Raw genomic sequence first — 21,236 nt, 5'->3', positions numbered from 1 at the left:
TCTCTCTCTCTCTCTCTCCTTCTCTCTCCCTCTCAAGTGGTTACACCTTTTACTGATACAAAAATATCCATGTCTCTCCCATCTTTAAAAAACCATCACTTGATGTGCTTTTTCCCAGGAAGCTCATGATCACTCTCTCTCTTCCCTTTTGTGGTTAAATACCTCGAGAGGTCTTACTCAACTGAAACCGCTGTCTCCAAAGTTACAAATGATCTCTTAATTGCCAAATCCAACGATCTTTTCTTAGTCCTCATCTTTCTTTACCTCTTTGCAACCTTTGAAACTGTTGATCACCCTCTTCTTAATACTCTCTTCTCTCTAGGTTTTCGTGACACTGTTCACCTCATTCTACCTGTTTTGATTGCTGGATATTTGCTCTTCTTGTCTGGTAGTACCTCTCCTGTTATCCATACTGTCTTAGATAATCATAGATAGTAGTTTACCAATCTGGTCTGCTAAATCTTTCAGCGTCTGAATTGAAGTTCAGCTGTGCTTGGTGTCTTGGAAGCCTTTTTCCAGTTACCCCTTCTTTTCTGAGCCATGCCTCACCTTCCTCTTTTCCGTCCTCCAAGAAATTTGTGTTGTATTGGTCTTGTGTGAAAATATATGTCTCATTCTGCACCTACAGTCCATTATTTTTACACCAAGAGCTGAGAGGCATGCTTCACCATAAATCTTCTGGAATCATGGTCAGTTGTTGCCTGGATTAGAGTTTTTAAGACCTTTAAAGCTTTTTTTTCTTTTATAATGTTGTCAGAGTCATTGTGTTCTGCTTCTGCTCACTTCTCTGCATCAGTTTATTCAAGTCTTCTCTGGTCTCTCTCAGTTTGTCATTTTTATTATTTCATATGTCTCAATAGTATTCCATTATATTCATATAACATAATTTATATAGCTGCTGTCCTATTAATGGACATCCCTTTGGTTCTGTTTTTTTTTTACTGCAACAAAAGTACTGTTAAAAAATATTTTTTGTGGGGCAGCTAGGTGGCAAAGTAGAGAGAGCACCGGCTCTGTAGTCAGGAGGACCTGAGTTCAAATTTAGTCTTAGACCAAACGCTTGACACTTACTAGCTGTGTGACCTTGGGCACTTGCCCAAGGCACTTAACCCCAATTGCCTGGGGGTGGGGGGAAGGAAAATTAACAAAATATTTTTGTACCTATGGGTCCTTTCCCTCTATCTTTGTTCTCTGAGGGCTATGTGCCTAGTGTTGGCATCACCTCTACATTAGTCTTACATAACACTTTCTATGACCCTTGAAGATACTCAGTTTCTGATGCAACACTTAAATCGTCTCCTCTTATTGGACTATAAACACTTTATTGTTTCATCTTTTCCAATTGCTCAAATGCATTTACCTTCTAGGTTTCTTTTGACTCCTATATTTGTCTTTTAGTGGAAAGTATTCTAGATTTGAAGTTAAAGGACCCACTGATATAGGTTCAAATTCTCACTCTTTTACTTTTACCTGTTAGATTTTGGGCACATCACCAAATCTCTCTTTCTTTGTCTCTGAAAAGAGGGGGTTGCATTATATGGTCTCTGAAGGTTTCTTCCAGCTCTAAATCTATCGTAATCCTGTGAAAGTTTCTACTCAGCTCTGATCTTTTTATCAGGAATGTTTAAATGTCTTCTGTTCCATTAAGGCTTTATTTATTCCATTAAGGCTTTATTTTTTCCATTTGACTTTCCATTAATTTTCCATTAGATTGCACTTCATCTTGCTGGATTAGTTATCATTGATTTTAGCCTTTATCTTTTGCCTTTTATAATATCATATTGCAAGATACCGTCTCCTTTAGAGTAGTTGCTGCCAGTTCTTGTGTCATCCTGATGTAGGTTCCTTAGTAATTGCATTCTTTCTTTCTGGCTGCTTGTAGTTATTTCTTCTTTGCCTTGGAATTTTTGTATTTTGTCTTTGAAATTTCTGGGAGTTTTCTATATGGGGGATTCTTTCAGTGAACAATGTTTGTATTTTTTCTGTTTTCACCCATCCCTGCAGGTAGAAGGAAAGTGGGAAGGGATTTTAGGTAGGAGTGATATTGTGTAGGAGAGTGGAAATGTTGGATTTGGAGTCAGATACCTTGGGTAGAAGGAAATGGTAAACCACTGCAGTACCTTTGCCAAGAAAACCCCAATGACTCATGAAGAGTCAGACATGACTGAAATGACTGGACAACAAAAATGAAGGATACAAATCCATGAACTGTTATTATATACAATGTTTTGGGGGCAGCTAGGTGGTACAGTGGATGGAGTACCAGGCCTGAGGTCAAGAAAACTCGTCTTCCTGAATTCAAATATGGCCTCAAACACTTACTAGTTGTGTGACTCAAGGGAAGTCATTTAATCCTGTTTGCCTCAGTTTCTGCATGTTATAAAATGAACTGGAAATGGAAATGCAAACCACTCCAGTATCTTTACCTAGAAAACCCTGAAAGGGGTCATGAAGAGTCAGACACAATGGAAAGTGACTGAACAACATGCTACATTTAAATACTGTACCTTCTACTTAACATTTATGTGACATGGGTAAATAAATTGACATCTACGCATATTAGTTTCCTCATCTATAAAAATTTGGGCTATGGCCTAGATCAGTGGTGTCAGAGTCAAATAGAAACAGATCCCTGTGGGCTACATGTTGACTTAGAAAACCACAAATTAACATTATCTATGTTTTGTTATATTTCATTTTGTTAAACATTTCCTTGTTACATTTTTATTTAATTCTTGAGCATTGAGTTTTACAGTTAGGTTGCCTAAACACCTGGCATAGGTGCCTTTGATACCTGAAGGAGGTGATATATAAAATTCCATCTTTCAACTCAAATCCTGTTATCCTATAAATGCATTTATAATTCTGGAAACTATGTAGTAGACTAGTTTGATTAGATTAGAGAGATTTTATTGAGGAGCACAGTGGTGGGAGACAAAGCTGAAAAGATAAGGATTCTATTGTAGACCTTTAATTATAGGGTAAAGAGTTTGCATTTTATTTTGTGTACAACTACAAATGCCATCAAAGTATTTGAGTAGTGGAGAGTAAGGGATAGAATTAGAGTTAGGTATGATTTTTTTTTAAATTTTATTTTTAGGCAATTGGGGTTAAGTGACTTGCCGAGGGTCACACAGCTAGTAAGTGTTAAGTGTTTGGTCTGAGGCTGGATTTGAACTCAGGTCCTCCTGACTTCAGGGCAGGTGCTCTATCCATTGTGCCACCTAGCTGCCCCTAAGTATGATTTTTTTTTTAAAACCAGTCTTTTAGAAGCACTTCTTTTTCTTCCCCCATTCCATGGTGACTCTGTATGTGTGTGTGTGTGTGTGTGTGTGTGTGTGTGTGTGTGTGTGTGTGTGAGAGAGAGAGAGAGAGAGAGAGAGAGAAAGAGAGAACACCAGATGGCACCAGATGGCGTGGTATAGAAAAAATATTGGACTAGGAATTAGAAGGCCGAGGTTCAAGTTAAGTCTCTACCTCCAAATCTGAACGACCATATTAAAAGTCATTTCCTAACAGCTTTTCCCAAGTGGGCTCTTTTTGAGAATGGAGAAACTCATCTTCCAGTTAATGGGGCTTATGGTACCTGGATTAATCTGGATTATTTGGTAGATGATTTTACAAACTACCTTTTATTTTACCTTTATAGGCAGCAAAGTGTATAGTGTTGGGCCTGGAGTCAGGAAGACTTATCTTCCTGAATTCAAATCTGGCTTCAGACACTTACCAGTTGTGTGACCCAGAACACACAGTTGCCTCAGTTTCCTCATCTGTAAAATGTGCTGTAGAAGGAAATGGCAAACCACTCCAATATCTTTGCCAGGAAAACTCCAAATGGGGTCACAAAAAGTTGGACACGACTAAAATGACTGAACAACAGCCTTTTGTTTGTGGTTTAAGAGAATATTGGGCCATATGTAATAGAAAAATCATAGCACTGAAATTACAGAGTATCTTATGTCTTCAATAATTTCTTCTAATTTCTATGTTTATAGGTGCAGGCAAAATTCCATCAGTAGGAGGAGGCTTCCATGTGAACCTGGGAAAGGAATCCAGAGCTCAGACTCTTCAGAATGGTACTTGTTCCTCTTGAATTTGGGTGCTATATTTGTATTAATGTTAAGATACTGTAGTGGAGTGAACTCCTATTATTTATATGTGCTAGTGGAGGAGAGTATTGGTTTTGATAGTAGCAAAATGTGGACAATTGACCCAGTAGGTTGGTAGCTGTGAATTATTTCTTCTAAAAATATCATAAAAATATTCACAATATCATTGTGGATAATTAGGGGTTGCCCATTGTTGCATATATATTCTCTTTCTGAAAAGGTATGCCTTAAGGTGTTTGACCCTTTTAAATTAACATTTGCTTAAATATTAGATAATATAGCTGATTATAGCTTACAAAGTCTTTTTTTTTCAAAAGATCCCTGTGCAATGTGCAGACAGAGACTAAAAACTTGACATGAAATCATTAATAATTATTCTTTTGTGACGAGGAGGGATGGTATGTTGGTTAGATTTGGGGTCGCTCAGAAAAGAATCTCAGAGAGCAAGTTTGTCTCTTTGTCAGAACAAGATTTATTGCACAAAACAGGGTGGGCTTAGTCCTTAAAGGACTAGCAGCATACAGAACTAAAAGAGGCATATTTATACATGAATTCCGGGCAGTTTGCCATGAGCTGATGGTGCAGATCATGCAAGTTCTTGCATTTCCTGATGGGGGGCAGCATTGGGGGCATGAGTGCAGATGTGGGTTTTACACATGGTTGGGGGTTAGGGTCTTTTAGCAAGAAAAACAATTCTATGAATGGGTCTTTTGGCAAGAAAAACAATTCCAGGAATTATAAAAGCTGTTTGCACAAGATCTAATCATTATATGTATGAAACCCCAAGGCCATTGCTTAGTAAGCTGTTAAAAGAAAGACTCAAACCCCCTTCCCCTGCCAAACACACACACACACACACACACACACACACACACACACACACCCCCCCACCCTTCCCCTTCCATTCCTGGGGTATCTGCTATTGCTGGGCAAAAGACTAGGCAGAAATCAGAATCCCATCATTTTGCATTGGTCATTCAACCAGTCCTGAATCCATCTAATTGTACTGTCCAAATTAATGAACAGATTTAGTGCTATTCCAATCAAACTGCCAAAGGAATACTTCATAGAATTAGATAAAAATAATAAAATTAATTTGGAAGAATAATGGGATTTAGAGTCTTTAGGGAGTCAATAAAATAAAGTGGGAATGAATGGAGTATAACATTTCCAGACCTTATATATTTTAAAGCATTTATGGTCTAAAAAAATTAAAAAGAAGATCAGTAGAACAGACTGAAAAAGGAGGAATTGGGAGCAATTGAATTCAATGACCCGTTTGATAACTTGGGAACAAAATTGTTTTCAGAAGGAGCCCCATTTTTTTTTTTTAAGGCAGTTGGGGTTAAAGTGACTTGCCCAGGGTCATATAGCTAGTAAGTGTTAAGTGTTTGGTCTGAGGCCAGATTTGAACTCAGATCTTCCTGACTTCAGGGCCGGTGCTCTATCCACTGCGCCACCTAGTTGTCCCAGGAGCCCCATTTTTCAAAAATGCTATTGGGTAAGCTGCAGAGTTGTTTGGCAGAAATTAGTTTTAGACTTATACTTTATACCACATATGTCTCTCCCTATTAAAACATAAGCTCCTTAAGGGCAGGGACTGTCTTTACTTGCATTTTTATTTGTATCCTCAATACTCAGCACAGTGCTTGGTAAATAGTAAGTGTTTAATAAATGCTTTTCACATAGCACTGTAAATACAAAGCAGATATTTGACCTAACTATTAAAAGTCACATCATAAAAATCAAAATGACAGATTGATCAGGTACCTTTCTATGGCTCGGTGGATTGTTAGCCAAAGAATAGAGAGGTGTTCACAGGAGATAAAATAGATAATTTCAGTTACATGAGATTGAAAAGCTTTTGCATGTGTAAAATCAGCTCAACTAGGCTAAGGAAGAAAAGTTTATTGGAACAGAGTCTTTATCCCAAAGAGTCTGTTATCTAAGTTATATAAAGAATTAAAAATATATGTAATACCAAAAGTCACTCACCAATGAATAATCAGTGAGTGCATGTGAACAAACAATTCTCAAACAAAAAATTACAAACTTTGAAGAACCATTTGAAAGATTGCTCAAAATCAATAATAAGAGATATGTGCTAAGTACTGGAGATACAAAGAAAAAGTAAAAACAACCCCACTAAAATAGCTTATATTCTAGGGAGAGATAACATGTATATAGGTGGATACATACAATGTACACAGAAAATAACCTTAGAAGGAAGGCACTTAAAACTGGAGGGCCACAGAAAAGCCTCCTTGCAGAAGTAGTATTTTAGATGAATCTTGAAGCCAGGGATTTTTAGAGGTGGAAGTAAAGAAGGCATTAGGGAAAGCCAGTGAAAAGGCACAGAGATAGGAGATGAAGCAGAATATGTGAGTTGTATCAAGTAGGCCAGTATGGTTGAGTCATGGAATGCCTGTAGTGGGAGGAACAATACATAAAAACAAACAAACAACAAACAACTAAAAAACTGGAAAGTAGGATGTACCAGGTTATAAAGAGCTTTAAATACCAAATCAAATGTTTTATATTTGATTTTGGAGGTAATAGGAAAGCACTGTAGCTTACTGAGTAGGGGCATGATGTAGTCAGACCTATGCTTTAGGAAAGTCATTTTGGTGGCTTTGTAAGATTGAGCTGTTGAATATATGAGAGTTTTTGTAACTGACTGAGGAGTCAAGGATGACACAAAGGTTGAGCACCTGGCACACAAAAAGGTTATTGATGCTCTCAACAGTTATATGAAATGTTTGGAAGAGGGAGAAGTTGGGGGGAGGAAAATAGTGAGTTTTATTTTGGATTTAGTGAGCTTAAGGTGCCTATAGGACACCTGTTCAAATATTAGATAGACAGTTGGTGATACAAGACTAGAACTTAGGAAAGAGACTAGAATCAGATTTATATAATCATATAGATATAGATATAGATATATCTCTGGAAATCCTTTGCATAAAGATAATCATTGGACTTAGGGGAATTGATGAAATCACCAAGTAAGAGAGTATAAAGGAAGAAAAAGAAGAGGGTTTTGACAATGACATGGGTGAAGATCTAACAAAGGAGATGGAGGAGGAATGGTCAGACAGGGTCAGAGGAAAACTGGGAGACTGGGATGTCAAAAAAAAAACCCAAAACTAGAAAAGAGAATTTCCAGGAGGAGGTGGACCACTATGTCAGATGCTGCAGAAGGGTCCAAAGGGATGGAGATTGAGGAATAGCCATTAGTTTTGATAATTAGGAGATCTTTGGTAACTTTGGAGAAAGCAGTTTCAATTGAATGATGAAGCTAGATGCCAGATTGCAGAGGTTTTAGAAGAGTACAAGGAGAGGAAGTTGAATCACCTAGTGTAAAAGTTTATCTCAAAGAGATAAGTGAGAAGTGGAGAGAAAGCCAATAGTTACGGTGATAGTGGGATCTAGTGAGAGTTTCTTGAAGATGGGAGACACATGGGCACATTTGTAGGCAGGCAGGGAAAGAGCCAGTAGATAGGATAGGGAGAGATCAAAGATTACAAATTGGGAATGATAGTTTGGTAAATCTACTAGACAGGACAAGAGATGAAAGGATCAAAGGTCTATGAAGAGGTTAGCTTTGGCAAGATGAAGGACTACCTCTGGCTTGAAACTTAACATCAAAAAAATTAGTATTTTCTCAACTGATACCATTACTTCCTGGCACAGCTCAAAGATTGCTGCAGACAGCAATTACAGCCATGAAATTAAGATGCATACTCTTTGGAAGAAAAACTATGGCAAATCTGGACAGCACATTAAAAAAAAAGAGATATCGCCTTGCTGACAAAATTCTGTGTAGTCAAAGATAGCTTTTTGCAGTAGTAGTGTGTGGCTGTGAGAGTTGAATTGTAAAGAAAGCTGAGCGCCTCAGAATTGACGCTTTCCAGTTGTGGTGCTGAGGAAGACTTTTGAGAGTCCCTAGGACAGCAAAGAGATCAAATAAGTCAATTCTTAAAGAATTTCATTCAGATTATTTATTGGAAGATCAAATAGATACTTTGGCCACATAATGAAAGGATGGGACTCATTGGAAAAGTCCTTGGTGTTGGGAAAGATTGAAGTCAAAAGGAGAAGAGGATGAGATGGATAGATAGTATCATGGAAACAACAATCATGAACTTGGATAGACTTTGAGAGATAGTGATGGATAGAAGGGCCTGGTATGCTGCAGAGTCACAAAGAGTCAGACACAACTGAATGACTAAACAACAACAGAAATAAAGTAGATGCTCATCAATTGGAGAATGGCTAATTGAATTGTGTTAATAATATAATTGTTGACATGAATTTAACATTACTGTACTGTAAGAAAAATTCAGAGAAGCATGGGTAGACACAAATGAACTGATGCAAAGTGAAATTAGGAGAAGCAGGAAAACAGCATACAGAATAGGTCCTATGTAAATGGGAAGAAAAACAGTAACTGTAAAACTCAGTGCTCTGTAATTATAGTGACCAAGTCATTATCCATTAAAAAATGAAAAAAGGCACCTTCCTCCTTTCATTGCAGAAGTAGGGAACTCTGAGTGCAGAACATTACAAATACCACTTGCAGTTATTAAGTATGTTAAAATGTGATTTGACGTAAAAACTTGTAAAATTTTACATAAGTTCAGAAGATGTATTTTATTCTTAGATCTTAATTGTTGGATTGGTCACATCTCTTTTGAAAATTAAATTGGCCCAAAATCTTAAGCTTTTTCAATAAAATTGTGATGAGTTAGATGCAAAATTATGTTTTCTATTTTTTTTTTAACATATTTTCTAGGCAAGCGTCAGATTCATCACTTGGGAAATCAGTTACAATTAAATCAGCATTGCCTTGATACAGCATTTAACTTCTTCAAGATGGCAGTGAGCAAGCATCTTACACGTGGGAGAAAAATGGCACATGTCATTGCTGCATGTCTTTACTTGGTTTGCCGCACCGAAGGAACACCTCGTATCCTTTTAGTTGCATAATATTACTTGTCTTTCTTTCTTTTGGTTTTTCAATAACTTTTTCACAAACACTGACTACCCCAATTAAAATTACTTTTTAGTTATCCGTAAATGAAAATTGAATCTCAGGTCTCATATTTTCCCTTTGCCTGGAGGTCTTCTAGTAGAGACTGGATGACTACTTGTTATTATCTTATAGAGAATTCCTATTCATTTATGGATTGGATATGATAACCTCTGAGATTCCTTCCATTTCTAGAATTTTGAGATTCTCTGATTCTCAATTTGATATAGTATTTCAATGAAATACGTATAATTATGAAGATGAAAATCTACTTGTCTAGGAGTTCTAAAAGGAGAACAGTAGTCTGTTAATGTCTAAAATCCAGAATATATGCACATTGTTTTCCCTAGTCCTCTCCCAGTGGCAGATGTTTTATAGATTATTGATATGATGCACAAAGTTGAAATTGGATTTGGGAGCAGAGGATCTGGGTTAAAATCCTGGCTGTGACACTCACTAGCAGAGTGACTTTGGACAATTCATTTACATTTTCTAGGTCTCTTTTTCCTAATTTGTATAATGAGAAGGTTCAAGGAGATTCTCAACCTTGAGCCGCTGAACTTGCTTTGTAAAATATTTTGATAACTGTACTTCAATTAGTCAGTCACTTGGTATACTATATGCTGTAAGTACAATTGAGTAGAATTGGTTTCCTTTGTAATACAATGTATCTTATTTTATGTGTTTTAAAACATTTTGAAAAGGGTCCATAGGTCTCTCCAGACTACAAAAGGCGGTGGTCCATGACACAAAAGATGTTATCAGCTAACCTTGATGATCTCTCAGGTCTCTTCTAACTATCATCCTTTTTAAGATTATGGTGACTAGAGAAGAATTATACTGCAGAATAGTCAGTTTCCAATATCACCTCTCCATTCTCCATCCCTCATTACCTGTTCCCTTATACTCATTTCCTTCATTACTCCCCCACCAGTATCCCACTCTAAAACTGCCCATCACTTCTACTGTGCTCTCTAGAATACATACTTCATTGACAACAAATTTGATTTCATCTTAAACTGTTTCCTTTCCCACTCATTCTGTCTTTTGGCTCTCACTGAAGCCTAGGTCCTTCCTGATGACACAGATGTCCCTAGCCTCCCTCTCAAGCACTGGCTGAACTTTTCACTTTCTCCCCACTACCACTTCCATGTTCTTCTACCACTATCATTCAGTGATCTCTCCTCCTTTGAGGTTCACTCAGTCCATCTACCACCCAATCAGAATTTTGGTATTTGTTGTCTACTGATCTCCAGGATACTCCCTTTATTTCTCAACAAGTTCAGTGTCTAGTGCACAGTCTTTCTTTTCTCCCCATATTCTGCCCTCATAGTAGGGGACTTGAGTATACATATTGATACTCCCTCAAACACTCTATGTCACAGCTACTCAATTTCCTTGTTTCGCATGACCTCCTCTCTTTACTCTTCAAAGTTACCAGTGGGGGATAGCCAAGATGGTGGTACCAGTGGGGAGCAGAATCAAGATGGTTTAGTTGCAGGAAGAAATACCATGAGCTTCTCTCCTACACCCCCCACCTTCGTGCTGCCCTCTCCCCCACCCCCAATACTTCCAGAAAAATCTACAAAATATACCAGACCAAATTCTGATAAATAAATTCAAAACATGCAACAGTCACTTTTCTAGCCCAAATAGGCATAGGAGACAGAGAACAAGATTTGTAGAGAGGGGAAATGGAGGTGGGGTCTGGCCAGGAGTGTGGCATCTCAGAGCATTCGTACAAAGGGAGAAGTTGTGTACCAGGGCAAGAAGAGAACCCAGACTCATAGCTGGGCACTAGGACAAGAGCAGTTGCCATCTGGCAGCTTTGGGACCCATAACCTAGTACTGGATTATAGATCCAGGGTGGATTGAAGAGAGGACATGTGCCCAGAAGTTATGGTCCAGGGTAAGAAACTGTTGAAGTTCCAGGGCTTTGTACCAAGAGAGGAGAAAGGTCAGATGCATGCAGTAGTGGTGTAGCTCAGAACCCAGGAGAAGGTTAGGTCTCAGTTCCAGCTTCTATCCCAGTCTAAACTCTGCAGACAAATAACCAGGACAGGAATCCCATAACAATGGAAAACTTGCAGTTATTGTCCCTCTGAAGTGTCAAAAGTTTCTCATGGCTGATACAGAGTCTAGCAACTATCTAATATTGCTCAGACCCAGACCCAGGACAGAAACTTGCAGCATGTAAGGACTTGCCCTGGGTCACATAGCCAACATGTGTAAGAGGCAGGACTTAAACCCAGGTTTTCCAGGTTGTGTGGCTGGCTTTCTGTGCATTCTGTTTTACTACTTTCTGTACTACTTTTTTTACATAATTATTAAAAAATTTTTATATAGTTACTAAGAATAACACTCTAGGTTGTTTCAACATAACTTTGAAAAGCCATATTGAAACAGAATATGAGATAGCTATTGAATAGAAGTGAAACAAATTCCTTCAAAGTCTATTTCAGAGAAGGATGAATTCTATTTTTGACAATATTTGTAGATCTTCCAACTGTAGATCTCTGAAGGCAAATCACTGCACTTAAAGGGAATTATCATAACCTTTCTTTAAAGTTTGGGATGTGATGGTCACGAATGAGGGAGCTCACCCAGATCTTTAGCCATTCTGTTCAACTTCACTTTGTCCACCTGCTTGTAGAGATTCTCTTGTCACAGCTCTATGAATAAGGAATTACAAACATAGTTTGGCTCAAAACCTTCCTTACTAGGACAATATACAGGTTGGAAAGAAAAGTTTCAAGAAGTATGGACTGATCTGGTGCAATGGTAAGATTAGCAGATTTGACTTTAAGTAGTACTATCTACAGGCACCATTTTGTTCATTTGTTGCATGGCTAGATTTTCCAATGAGGTATTTCAGGTACATTATGATTGATTACTGTAATTTCTAATAGTCATAATTTTTAGTCATTTTCAGGAAGACTGGTGAAGTGCCCCTAAACTAATAAATGATTAGTCTGCGACCTAGTTAAAAAAGGAAAAGCCCAACCCTAGAATCTATAAAATGCCGTAGAAGTTATAACTTTCTTACTTGGAAAAATACTGAAATACTTTCTCTTAGAAAGGTTACAAGTCATTAAAAGTCATTATGTATTGGGTAAAAATGAGTAAGAGGCCAAGTGTATTATGAATTACATCTTCCGTCAGATAAGTTTCCATTCCTTTTTTGTTTTGTTTTGTTTTTGTGAGGCAATCATTAAGGTTGCCTTACTGAAAAGGTTAAGTGACTTGCCCAGGGTCACACAGCTAGTAAGTGTCAAGTGTCTGAGAGCCGGATTTGAGCTTAGGTCCTCCTGACTCCAAGGTCAGAGCTCTATCTACTGTGCCACCTAGCTGCTCCCGTCTCTCCTTCTTAGAAAAGAGATAAACATTTAAGAGATGGGATAAACATTTTGGATCAAAACTTTTAAGTCAACCATTTTAACTAAGATGATACTATAAATAAAAATGACTTCTGTGTAGTGTCTTTTTAAAGAGTAAAAGTTCTGTGACCAAACTGATTTCTGAGGCCTTCCACATGAGAGGCAGTGGTGGAAAGAAAGCTTTTGACAAACTGGCAAGGGATTTAAGAGAAATTAAATAAAATTCAAGCAAACAGCCAGAAGGTGGGGCTGTTACAGTATTTTGAGCTTCAAAAGGAATTTATTGTGCCTATTTTTAGATCTTTGGACTTATTCCAAAATAATATCTCTAATCTCCTTAGAGATCTAGAAGGAACTTTAGAACCTCATGATAGGATTATAGGACTTAAAACTGAAAGGGACATTAGAAAACATCCCTTTTCTTTTTACACATCTAAAAATCTGCTGGCAAAGGTCATCATTTTCTGCCATATCAGACCTAAGGGAGGGAAAAGCACCGGATTTATATAGCCAAATGACCCTGGGTTCAAATCCCAGCACTTTAAAAAAAAATTATCCAGGTAACTTTAGATCACTTAAACTTTCTGGACTTCATTTTCCTGATTTGTAAAAATGAGAGGAGGTTAGACTAGAATCTTAAAATACCTTTTACCTTCACTTCCCATAATCTATAAACTGAATTTTCATGACTCTTGGCCTGGGCTTCTTCCCTTCAATGTGCACGGTTTTTATTCTGGAGATATTTCTTCCATGAGCAGGTTATATGCCAAAGAATTTTGTTAGTGAGTCATGACTTATGTGGCATCAGTTGTAAGAAAAAAATTGCACTAATTTAAAAAATATTTCATTTCTTTAAGGACCAATGATTTCATCCTATGGATCTCAGCTGGTAATGTAGATAGCAATGTCTTTGTGCTTCCTGTCTTCCTGAGTTTATGTTCCTGAAAAAAAAAATGTTTACCTGATGGTTATAAACTGTTGTGGGTTGAACTAGGTTTCGCTTTTTATGGCAGTCATACACCTTGTTGCCAGACTCATACTCAAAATATTTACAATTTGGTGGTACCTGTCAGAGCTTGTAATTGGCTAGCATAGTCTTTCTTTTTTTCTGTTTTTTTTTTCCTTTTTTTGGTGAGGCAGTCAAGGTCAAGTGACTTGCCCAGGGTAGCATAATCTTTCTGAATCTGTTTAGCATCATCATGCCTTGATTATGTCTCTTAGAAGGACTTTAATAGAATTTATTTTTTATATCTATTTTTTATATATATTGTGATTAAAGAATAAATATATTGCCCAGTGTCTGTAGTGGAGAAGAAGGTATATTTATATGTCATGCTACAATTTACCTAGAGGTAAGAGTTTAAGAGAAACTTTTTGCCTGATTGCAGCCATTCATAACTTTAAAATGCATTTGTGATTCCTAAAGTATGTTTGAATATCAGAAGTCTAGGATTAAATATTAAGGTGGTGGTGGTGTTGGTCTTTCATAAATACTAAAGTGAAGATTTATGCAATACTTATTAACTTGTCTAAGACCAAATGAAGATAGAAAGATTTTTGCTCAAATTACAGTTATATTTGGGAACAGAACTTTAAGCATAATTCATGGGTTTAGTGATTTTTCTTTCCTATTTCTCATATGAGTAAACTATTGACTTTTTGCCAAAATAAGTAAAGACCAATTTATTTCTTTTCAGGAAGACAGCATATGGTATATTAGACTAGTTCTCAAACTTTTTGCAGTGGCAGGAAACTTTATTTCTTTTTTTTCTTTTCTTTTCTTTTTTAATTTTTAGTCAATTGGGGTTAAGTGACTTGCCCAGGGTCACACAGCTAGTAAGTGTGAAGTGTTTGGTCTGAGGCCGGATTTGAACTCAGGTCCTCCTGACTTCAGGGGTGGTGCTCTGTCTACTGCGCCACCTAGCTGCCCTTTTATTTCTTTTTAAATGAATTTTTATTAATATCTTTTTTTTTATCACCTCCATTTCCCATTGTATTTTTCATTCTGTTCCTTCCCAGAGAACCATTCCTTGGGGGTATAGTTAGAACTTGTGATTTCATTGGTATAGGGACTTGAAAGGAATAGCTGCTTGAGAAGGAGTAGGGAAGAGATAAAATGGGAAATAAAGCTATGCATTTAAAATGACCAGGCTTGGTTCCAAAGAAGAAATGAGAAGACGCTTTCCCCCCACTTCTTTATGGTAGTCAGTAACTATAGATATGGAAGACTATGTATAACATTAGATTTTTTAAATATATTGTTTAGTTTTTTGGAACTTCTTTTCTTTTTTTCTCTTCTTTATTCTTTGTTATAAGGGATAAGTAAGCAGCATGGTGTTGTGGATAGAGAACTGGCCTTGAAGTGTGGCAGACCTGGGTGCAAGTTCCACTTCTTGTGCATATTGGCTGGGCAATATGTATAGGACCTACGCAAGTCACTTAATCTCTTAGTGTCCCAGGCCACTAAGACTATAAGTTGTTCAGAAGATGCTGACCTTAATTAGTAAAGGGGGTTATAGAACAAAACAGACAAAAAACTATCCATAGCCCTGAAAGATACATGATCTGCTGCTTGTTTTTTTTTTAATGAGAAGTTCTTAAATATTTGGGTAATGTATTCATTTTGAATTTATTATAGAATTTTGTCCAAGATGTTGGTCAAACTTGTTTCTGCTTGTCTGCTTTCCAAGTCTTCCAGTAATTCTTGTCAAATTCTTTTATTTTAATTCATTAATTTATTTTTAGTTTTCAACATTCACTTCCATTTTTTCCCCTCCCCAAGACGGCGTGCAGTTTGATATAGGCTATACATATACATTTGTATTAAACATATTTTCACATTAGTTATGTTGTAAAGAAGAATTAGAACCAATGGGAGGAACCACAAGAAAGAAGAAACAAAAAAAAAGAGCAAATAGTATGCTTTGATTTGCATTCAGACTCCATAGTTCTTTCTCTGGATATGGATAGCATTTTCCATAATTAGTCTTATGGAGTTGTCTTAGATCCTTGCATTGCTGGGAAGAGATAAGTCTATCAAAGTTAGTTAAAACACAGCGTGGCTGTTATTGTGTATAATGTTCTCCTGGTTCTGCTCACTTCGCTCAGCATCAGTTCATGTAAGTCTTTCCATGTTTTTCTGAAACCTCCCTGCTCATTGTTTCTTAGAGCGCAATAGTATTCCATTATGTTCATTTACCCCAACTTGTTCAGCCATTCCCCAATTGATGGACATTCCCTCAATTTCCAATTCTTGGCCACCACAAAAAAAGCTGCTATAAATATTTTTGTGCATGTGGGTCCTTTTCCCATTTTTATGATCTCTTTGGGGTACAGACCTAGAAGTGGTGTTGCTGGGTCAAAGGGTATGCACATTTTTATAGCCCTTTGGGCATAGTTCCAGATTGCTCTCCAGAATAGTTGTATCAATTTACTACTCCACCAGCAATGCATTAGTGTTCCGGTTTTCCCACATCTTCTCCAACATTTATCATTTTCCTGTTCTGTCATGTTAGCCAATCTGATAGGTGTGATGTGGTACCTCATTTGTTTTGATGTGCATTTCTCTATTTTATTATTATTATTATTATTTTTTGGTTAGGCAATGGGGTTAAGTGACTTGCCCAGGGTCACACAGCTAGTAAGTGTCAAGTGTTTGGTCTGAGGCCGGATTTAAACTCAGGTCCTCCTGAGTCCAGGGCTGGTGCTCTATCCACTGCGCCACCTAGCTGCCGTGATTTGCATTTCTCCAATCAATAGTGATTTAGAGCATTTTTTCATATGAATAGATAGCTTTAATTTCTTCCTCTGAAAACTACATGTTCAAAATCTTTGACTGTTTATCAATTGGGGAATGACTTGTATTCTTATAAATTTGACTCAGTTCTCTCTATACTTAGAAATGAGGCCTTTATCAGAGACACTGGTTGTAAAAAATTGTTTCCCAGCTTTCTGCTTCCCTTCTAATTTTAGTTGCATTGGCTTTGTTTTGCTAAAACTTTTCAACTTAATGTAATCAAAATTATCTATTTTGCATTTTATAATGTTCTCTATTTCTTGTTTGGTCATAAATTCTTCTGTTCTCCATAAATCTGACAGGTAAACTATTCCTTACTCTCCTAGTTTGCTTATAGGATCAGCCTTTATATCTGAATCATGTACCCATTTTGACTTGGTATATGGTGTAAGATGTTGGTCTATGCCTAGTTTCTACCATATTGTTTTCCCAACCATTTTTGTTAAATAGTGAGTTCTTCCCAGAAGTTGGAGTCTTTGGGCTTATCAAACAGTAGATTACTATAGTCATTGATTATTGTGTCTTGTGTACCTAACCTATTCCACTGATCTACCACTCTATTTCTTAGCCAATACCAAGTAATCTTGATGATTGTTGCTTTATGATACAGTTGTAAGATCTGGTACAGCTAGTCCACCTTCCTTTGCATTTCTTTTCATTAATTCCCTTGATATTTTTGACCTTTTGTTCTTCCAGATGAATTTTATTTTTGTTTTTTCTAGCTCTATGAAATAAATTTTGGTGGTTTGATTGGTATGGCACTGAATAAGTGAATTAATTTAGGTAGAATTCTCATTTTTATTATATTAGCTCAGACTACTCATGAGCAACTGATATTTTTCCAATTATTTAGATCTGACTTTATTTGTGTGAAAAGTGTTTTGTAATTGTGTTGATATAGTTCTTGGGTTTGTTTTGGCAGGTAGACTCCCAAATATTTTATAATATTTACAGTAACTTTAAATGAAATTTCTCTTTCTATCTCTTGCTGTTGGGCTTTGTTAGTAATATATAGAAATGCTGATGACTTACATAGGTTTATTTTATATCCTGCAACTTTGCTAAATTCATTTATTATTTTAAGTAATTTTTTACTTGATTCTCTAGGATTCTCTAAGTCAGTATCATAACATTTGCAGAAAGTGATAGTTTTGTTTCTTCTTTGCCTATGCTAATTCAATTTCTTTTTCTTCTCTTATTGCTAAAACTAACATTTCTAGTACAGTATTGAATAATAATGGTGATAATGAACATCCTTGTTTCACCCCCAATCTTATTCGAAATGCTTCTAGCTTATTCCCATTACTTATAATACTTGCTGATGGTTTTAGATAGATGCTGCTTATCATTTTAAGGAAAATTCCCTTTATTCCTATTTTCTCTAGTGTTTTTAATAGGAATGGGTGTTGTATTTTGTCAGAAGCTTTTTCTGCATCTACTGAGGTAATCATATGATTTCTGTTAGTTTTGTTGTTGATATGGTCAGTTATGCTGATAGTTTTCCCTGCATTCCTGGTATGAATCCTATATAGTCATAATGTATTATCCTTGTGATATGTTGCTATAATCTCTTTGCTAATATTTAAAAATTTTGCATCTATATTCATTAGAAAAGTTGGTCTGTAATTTTCTTCTTCTGTTTTGGCTGTTCCTGGTTTAGGTATCAGCACTATATTTGTATCATAAAAAAAAATTGGTAGGACTCCTTCTTCACCTGTTTTCCCAAATAGTTTATATAGTGTTGGAATTAATCGTTTTTTAAATGTTTGATAGAATTCACTTGTAAATCCATCTGGCCGTAGAGATTTTTTTTTAGGGAGTTCATTAATGGCTTGTTTAATTTCTTTTTCTGAAATATGGTTATTTAAGTATTTATTTAAGAATGTTTACAAAAATATAAAACACTGAAATTAACAGGATAACAGAGAATTTAATTCATTTTCAGAACAAGAAATTGAATAAGCCATAAATAAACTTTCAAAGAAAAATCTCTAGGATCAGATGGTTCTCCAAATGATTTCTATCAGACATGCAAAGAACATGCTAATTCCAGTATTACATAATCTGCAAAAATAGCCCCCCCAAAAAATTCTGCCAAATTCTTTCTATGATAAGATACAGTCTTGATACATAAACCAGGGAGAGATATAATAGAAATAGAAAACTATTAAGCTATATCTCTAGTAAACAGTAATACAAAAAATTTTAAATAAAATGTTAGCAAAAAGGCTAAAACAACATATCACAATAATTATTTAATATGTCCAGATTGGCTCCATACCAGAAATGCAGAGTTGGTTTATAAACATTATTATTATTATTACTACGATTATTACCATCATTGTCACCACCATCATCTTTCATATTAATGACAAAAATGAACAAAAATCATATATTAATTGAAGCACAGAAAATATTTTGTGAAAATGCAGTATTCATCTCTGTTTAAAAATACTAGAAAACATTGTAATAAATAGATCTTTACTTTAAATGACAAATGGTATACATCTAAAACCAAGAGCTACCATTATATGTAATGTCGACATCATTATATGTAACTTTATGTATTTATGTATTATATGTAACTTTCAATTGGAATCATAGATGAAACATGAATGTTCATTTTCACCGCTTTTATTTGATATGGTACTAGATATGTTTGCTGTGACAATGAGACTAGGAAAGAAGCAACAAAACCATCACTTTTTGCAGATAATATGATCATGTCCTTTAAGAATCCCACACAATCAAGTAAAAAAAAAATTCAGCAAACATTCATGATACAACTCTATAGAAATCATTAGAATTTTTATGGATGCCGATAAGATTGAGCAGGAAGAGATAAAAAGACAATTTCCATGTAAAATAGCTACAGAATATATAAAACACCTGGGAGTTTACCTACCAAGATTTATGGAACTGCATAAATACATAATATATAATATACAAATAAACCACTGTTTATAGAAATGAAGGCTGACCTAAATTATTTGAAAAATATTATTTGCTCATGGGTAGGATAATAAAAATGGCAATACTACCCAAATTAACCCATTTGGTACCATTCTAAACTATCAGAACTAGAAAAAATAACTCATGAAAGTTAAAAAGTCTGTCTCAAGGGAAATAATGAAAAGATATAGAAACAGGGGGCCTACTAGTGCTGTTTGTCAAACTATACTATAATGAATTCTCAAAATAATTATAATTGGTTAAAAAATAAAGAGATTAACTAATGGAATAGATTAGATACAGAAGATACCTATCATATTGTAGTATTGGTTAAACACCAAGACCCCAGCTACTGTGATAAGGACTTAGTATTTAACAAAAATTGTTGGGAAAACTGGTCAGTAGTATAGAAAAAAATTAAATTTAGACCAGCACTTTTAGACCTCACACTTTATGCTAAGATAGTCCCAAATGGATTCAAGATCTAGATATAAGAGGTCATATTGTAAACAAATGAGAGAAATATGGAAAATAATTCCTGTTAGATTTATAGATAGAAGAAAATCTTATGACCAAAGAATAAAGAAAACAGAAGATAAAATGGATAATTTTGATTATATTAAATTTAAAATATTTTTACATACACATCCAGTAAAGCTAAGGCAAACATTTCACCAGGGAAAACTTTTTTACATCCAGTTTCTCTGATAAAGTTCTCATTTCTCAGGAACTCATGCAAATTTATAGAAATAAGAGCCATTCCCCAACTGATAAAGGATATAAGGATATAAATAAGCAGTTCTCAAGGGAAGAAACCCAGTTTATGTATAGCTGTATGGGGGAAAAAATGCCTCAAATCATTACTAATTAGAGAAATGCAAATTAAATCAATTCTGAGGTACTTCTTCAACACTTGTCAAATTATCGAAGATGACAAAAAAGGGAAATGGAAAGTGTTGCTGGGTTTATGGGACAACAAGCACATAGGTGGACCTGAGAATAGGAACAACTATGCTGGAAAGCAATTTTGAATTATCCATAAAAAAAAAAAAATGTTACCAAAGAATGTATGCTATTTTACCCAACTTTACAACTTCAAGGCCCCTATCCACAAGAGAGAAAAGAAATGTGAAAAGGTCCTATATTTACAAAAATATTTTTAATGGTTCCTTTTGTGATGTCAAAAAACTAGAAACTAAACGGACGCCCATTAATTAAGGAGTGGCTTGATAAGTTGTCATATTAGTATGAAGGAATTCTATTGTTCTGTAAGAAATGAGGAAATACATCATTTCAAAGAGACATGGAAAGACTTTTATGAACTGATAAAGAGTAAAGGAAGCACAAGCAGAAGAACAATTTAAAACATAACATCACTACTATAAAAACAATTTTGAGGACTTTAAGAAACTAATGGTGAACAGAACTAGAACAGTTTATATGGTAACAATGACATGGTAAAGATAAGCAACTTTGGATAAGGTCTGTAGTCAGTACAATGACCATCCATGATTTCAGAGGACCAGTGATTTAGGTTGCAAAATAAGACTTTTTTTCTTGACTCCTAATCTTTTTCTAACAGGGAATTAGTTTCTTCTTTTCTCTTTCCCTGTTTTCCCAAATACTTCATGTAGTATTGGAATTAATTGTTCTTTAAACATTTGATAAAATTCACTTGTGAATCCATCTGGGTCTGGGGATTTTTTTTAAGGTAGTTCGTTTGATGGCTTATTCAATTTCTTTTTCTAAAATGGTGTTAAGTATTCTATTTCCTCTTCTCTTAATCTAGGCAATTTATATTTTTGTATATATTCATTCATTTCACTTAGATTGTCAGATTTATTGACATACAATTGAGCAAACAAGCTCCTAATAATTGCTTTAGTTTCTTCTTCATTGGTGGTGAATTTACCCTTTTCATTTTTGATACTGGTAATATGGTTTTCTTCTTTCTCTTTTTAATTGAATTAACC

The 21,236-nt window shown here is 35.5% G+C and overlaps 1 protein-coding gene across 1 annotated transcript in view; it reads left to right on the top strand.

Annotated features, from left to right (window-relative positions):
- Nucleotides 1-21,236, top strand: part of BRF1 (BRF1 RNA polymerase III transcription initiation factor subunit) — a 168,554-nt gene that overhangs the window by 25,619 nt on the left and 121,699 nt on the right. Inside the window, exons 2-3 of the mRNA XM_027848972.1 lie at nucleotides 3,996-4,076; nucleotides 8,902-9,075. Coding sequence (XP_027704773.1) covers nucleotides 3,996-4,076; nucleotides 8,902-9,075 — 255 coding nt within the window. The remainder of the gene's footprint in view (nucleotides 1-3,995; nucleotides 4,077-8,901; nucleotides 9,076-21,236) is intronic.

Source organism: Vombatus ursinus, unplaced genomic scaffold (genome assembly GCF_900497805.2).
Source record: "Vombatus ursinus unplaced genomic scaffold, bare-nosed wombat genome assembly UNPS02007284.1, whole genome shotgun sequence".
Taxonomy (NCBI): Eukaryota; Metazoa; Chordata; class Mammalia; order Diprotodontia; family Vombatidae; genus Vombatus; species Vombatus ursinus.
The sequence above is the reverse complement of the archived record's forward strand: the minus strand, read 5'-3'. Positions and strand labels throughout refer to the sequence as shown.